Genomic DNA, 4,935 nt, shown 5'->3' with positions numbered 1-4,935 from the left:
ATTGGGCTACATTGGATGGTTTCAAAAAAATAATTCCCCTCTGATCTCTGACTTACATCTTCACTAGATTGCTTGTGGCATTTGTAACAATTAAATCCAGGAGCAACACGTACGCCGCTGATTACTGCAACAATCAGCATTCCGACGTTTCGTCTCACGTTTATAAAGCTTTTAACTTTGCAAGCACCTATTTCTTGGATTGCGTTGCTGTTAAGTTTGTGATTTTTTGTTACTTTAGTTATTTTCAGTTAGTTTCCTTTTCGTTCGTTAGTTTATTTCAACTCCCCTTAATTTCAATATGAAGCTTCAATTTTATTTATGGTAAGTTCTGATCTCCGTTTGTATTGGCCTATTACCATAAATAGGCGATTTTTCCTGTATTTGGTTATTCATATAAATAGGCGATTTTTAGCCTGGTATGAGTTTATTGAGTTATTCGTAAAATGGCCGATTTTTAAGCTAGTGCAGTTCGTATAAAAAGGCGACGTTTAGCCTGGTAGGAGATATTCGCATATTAGCATAAATATCCGTTTTGTTTACTTGGTATGTTGCAGGTTTTTCGTGTTGGCTTCGCTTGTAGCAACAGGTAGGTCAGATGATGCTGCTTCGGAGGGTTCTGCTAACGAGGAAACCGCGATTTGCGAACCAGAGTGCGATGAAAACAAGTCTTGCGTCGCTGTGTAAGTTTTACTTCCTTTGTGCTCGACTAACCACAATACACTACAGCCAATTAGTTGCTCCCTAGTTCTGTTTCTGACAAGATGCCATTGTACGCCCTCCGTTCTCTAGCATTGCTTAAAAGTCGGTGTCATAATGACTGAAATCGATAACTTGAATTAATTTACTGACTTCAAATGACTTGACTTGCCTTGGATTTTAGATAATGACTGCAGATGACAAACGTCTTGACTTGCTCTAATTATGACTCGTCTGGGTCTTTATTGCGATTCCATCAATGTTAAAAAGTATTCGAAGAGAACTGTATTCGCAACAGTACCAGAGCTGCGTAGCGTACGTGATCATAAATTTGTCTTTGAGCAGCAACGGCACTGGTACATGTCTGCCCAAAATACCTACACCGGACGGCAAGGCTGGTAGAATGTTCGCCATAGAAGAAGAAGTCATTAGCGACGCCTGCTCGCCGAACCCTTGTGCTGGAGACTGCGCTTGCCAGCCCTCTTGTAAACACGAGCTCGGCTACCAGTGTGTCAGTGAAGCCGGATACATTGGGAAGAACTGCGATATTGGTGAGCAAGTGTTGCTGATTTCCTGGGTTCCCGTATAAAGGGATAGGTACGCTTTGAACAACTCTGTGCGGTTCCAGGATTTTGTTTGGGTATTTTCTAAGACACTGCGATCAAAAATAAGCACAAATCTTAGAAAGAAGACGATATGGTAATCCTGGGTATAAACGAATTTTTGCAACTACTTTTATCTTTATATGCAGCTATTCCTATTGTGAGCTGTGGCCAATCTGTTATTTCCATCTCTGTCTCGGAGAGGTTCTACGCAGAATTCGACGGCGGTGTCGGCAACAGCGTGTTCTACGTGTCGCCAAATTTCGACAGCAATGATAAATGCATGGGTAAGCAAGGCTATATAGGAAATTGATGTGTGGCTATACCTATGACAGCAATAACGGCGAACCGAAAGTTAATAATTACTGTTATCTAGAAGCTGTTTTTGATTATTATTGTTTCCTGTTGTATTGCATCTACTTCCAGCACGGTCTACTCTTTTTTTTTTGTACAGGTGCGGTAACTTTGTCTGGCAGCTACAGTGTTGAGATCGCCCTGCCATTCGTCGACTGTGGCACTTTCATCAGCAGCGACCCGACCCTTAGAGAACAGGGAATCCCCTTCGAGAATAAGCTGTGGATAAACCGCGACACTTTTGGCGCATCGTTCAACATGCCAGTCCCGGTTATTAACTTCACTTGTGTCTACGCGCGGGATTACGCCGTCACCACAGCTCTGCAACCAATGTATGACCTAATAAAAAAAATCACTAACATAATTATGTTTAGGTATTTATTGAACGGCCAAATCGCTATTTACTTCTGTATGGGCTTTGACATTCTTATAACGTTTGGCTACAACCTTTAACCATTATGCTTCAAATCACTAAACTATGACCGAATTAAGACTGTCTTTCTTTAGGTGTTATCAATCAATCTTGTGCTGTGCGGTTGTTTCAAATTGAATAGAAAATAAATGTGAAAGGCGCTATTCAGGGGTCAAATATGTTTCTTGGCCTAGAATTAAGCCCTATTTCTGTTCAAATTTTTGTTTTGCATTTTCTTCGCAGCATTCAGCAAGACCCTGTCCGTATAGGACGCTCCGGCAAGTTCTCGGTTGAATTCAGCTTGTGCAAGATCAACTCTTGTCCCGCCAAATGCCCCTCTCACCTTACCGTAAAGGAATACGGGATGTACACCATCGGTCAAGTCATCCACGTCAATGTGAAAGTTGTCACTGGGCAGGTGAAAAAAAAAAAAAAAAAAAATTAGTGATCAGTAGGGCGATAATTTTTTGTCATAATTCACACGCTCGATCAAAATTTGTAAATCATTTGAAAATGAAGTAAACGTGCACAAATCGTTGAATCTCTGAACACATCAACGTGTGGTCAATCCATGTACGTCAGGTCACAATTTTGTCTAAAACAAATGTGTATAGATCAAAAAATAATCGCTCTATCTATAGTGATCACTCTAGCTAAACATTAACACAAAAAATTACAGACGAAACCGGACTTCGTGGCCACTTTGGAACAGATGTTTCTGTCGTGCAGCAGCGATCCGTTCAGTACAAAAGACATTCTCACCACCATGGCGAGCAGAGGGTAAGGCGATAATCCGCAATAAAATTTCAGACATTTATAACCGTTGAATATGCTGCCAGGCATTGTTTGAATTGTAAAATTGATCAATCTTCTTCAGGGCAATATATAGTTGCAACTAAAGGCGCAAACATGTATATACATACCACGCAAACAATAACAGAAAGAAAAAACAACAATGAGCCACTTTCTAAACCACGAGGCGCGAACAAAAAGATGTTAAACACCGGACAATGCGAAACAACCAGGCTGCAGCAAATTATATAATTATGTTGCCCTCAAGAAAATACCCGAATAGATGATCGAAATTGTGTCACTTTTAAAAATTTGCCGGAACAAAATTCTTAATTTCGAACCGTTTTTCTGCAGTTGCCAGCGTCCAGTTCAGTTGTTTAAATTTGGAATGCGCTCGGGTGACCAGTCTTCGCCGGAATCGGTTTGCGCCAACTTCCAAGTGCCGAAGGCCGCCAGCTGTGCGACCATTTTCATTCACGTAAAAGTGCTGCTGTGCATGTCCGACAACCTCGACGTAAGTATGCGAGGCAAACGCGTAGAAAGTGCAATCGTGATTTTAAAGCAGTAAAAGCTACACACATGCCTGTTCAACAAAAAACAGCCCTTTTGAAGCTTCTTGATCACAATGAATCTTAAATGGCCACAAAGGGGAAGAAATCACACCTCGATTTTACAAAACAGTAAAAGTGCAATACTTTTAGATTACTTTAAATTTAGTAAATATTCCGTTTATCATTTACAAACAATTACTTAACACGTTTACATAAACACTGGGATACTCACTTTACCAGTTTTTTTTCAAATATGAACAATGTCCAATCCATTCAAGAAATGACACGTTTTTTTTTATTTCTCGAATGTAGCCGGCCACCACATTTACTATACTTAGAGCAGATTAGGCAACCATTATTCTTCCAACCACCAGAGTTGTCGCGACGGCAGTCCCAACTACTTCTGCTCTTCGGCCGGTCGCAAGAAAAGATCCCTGCACGGAGAGAACGTGGCCTTCGCCACCTTAGGTCCCATCACCATCATTAAGGGCTCGCCTGGACGGAGAATCGAGCAACTTTACCTGGAGGGAACCACCCAAGGCGGCTTCACCTTCCAGGAGGATCAACTAGCACCGATTTTAACCGTTTTGCCTGGAAAAGCTACTGCCTCGACACCAAAGAACGCGATTGTGACGGGTATTAACTACATAACATACTACATTTTCGAATAACCTTGTTTGCAAAGTTATTGCATCGGTACCCTACTGCAAAACTGAGCGAAGCATTTAAAGAAAAACAATTCATAAATTTTGCACGTAGGACTGACATTTTTTTATATCAGGCCGCCAAACTTTTTCCTAAAATCTGATATCCGTATAAACAACAAAATTTTTTGAAACGCCTTGTTTTATTTTGCAGATTACTCTGTCGTAGTTCTGTGGACGGGGATCGCAGCTCTCGCAGTTTGTTGCGCCACCGTTCTTGCCATTATTTTCTCGCGTGTCTTTTGTTCCAACTCTAGTCAGTCGGTTGCAAAGCTAGGCGACCAGAATCCATTGTAACTTTTGTGTAATGCACAAACGCTTTCCGTTGAATAAACTTAATTTATAGAAATGAGAGTGTGCAGTTCTTGACAGTTAACCAATTCCCGGATTTTGACCATTTTGAAAAAGCCAGTAGGCTACTGTGATCTATGTTGAACTATACCAAACAAACATTAAAAAGAAGCTATAAAGCTCAATGAAAAGCTAAAGCCATTTACCCAACCACTTTTGGATACTCGAAATGTGTCAGGGTTGCAATATCTGATTAACTTAAACTGGGGTCCATGGATCCCTTGGGGGGGGTCCGTGAAATAGTTTTAGGGGGTCCATGAAGGCCTAATTAAAGAACTAGTGTATACTTAAGAAGTTATTATTTTTCAAAGAAAACACTTAAAAAATTAAACGGTTTTGCACTGAATGTATAGTTAGACTCCATTTAACTTTCATATTTTTCGGACCGAAATAAACAGAGTTATGAAGTCTTTTTGTATTATGACGTCATATTATGACGCCATTTTGGAGCGTTCTTGCCTACCGGGGTCCAT

General features: G+C 40.6%; 1 protein-coding gene across 1 annotated transcript; it reads left to right on the top strand.

Annotated features, from left to right (window-relative positions):
• The first annotated feature begins 298 nt into the window (after positions 1 to 298).
• LOC146157491 (uncharacterized) lies at positions 299 to 4,408 on the top strand. Its single transcript, XM_083388227.1, has 10 exons — positions 299 to 321; positions 555 to 680; positions 1,042 to 1,247; positions 1,448 to 1,585; positions 1,753 to 1,984; positions 2,308 to 2,482; positions 2,738 to 2,844; positions 3,211 to 3,370; positions 3,782 to 4,043; positions 4,266 to 4,408. The coding sequence occupies exons 1-10, from the start codon at positions 299 to 301 to the stop codon at positions 4,406 to 4,408; spliced, it is 1,572 nt and encodes a 523-aa protein (XP_083244353.1).
• Positions 4,409 to 4,935: the final 527 nt, after the last annotated feature.

Source organism: Ascidiella aspersa, chromosome 4 (genome assembly GCF_963924565.1).
Source record: "Ascidiella aspersa chromosome 4, kaAscAspe10.2, whole genome shotgun sequence".
NCBI lineage: Eukaryota > Metazoa > Chordata > Ascidiacea > Phlebobranchia > Ascidiidae > Ascidiella > Ascidiella aspersa.
This window is presented reverse-complemented; position numbering and strand designations above follow the sequence as displayed.

Bases quoted from the DNA above. Each gene is read 5' to 3' on its own strand.
- LOC146157491 (XM_083388227.1), top strand. From the start codon at position 299: ATGAAGCTTCAATTTTATTTATG. The intron at 322-554 runs GTAAGTTCTGAT...GGTATGTTGCAG, and splicing joins AAGCTTCAATTTTATTTATG to GTTTTTCGTGTTGGCTTCGC. The intron at 1,586-1,752 runs GTAAGCAAGGCT...TTTTTTGTACAG, and splicing joins CAGCAATGATAAATGCATGG to GTGCGGTAACTTTGTCTGGC.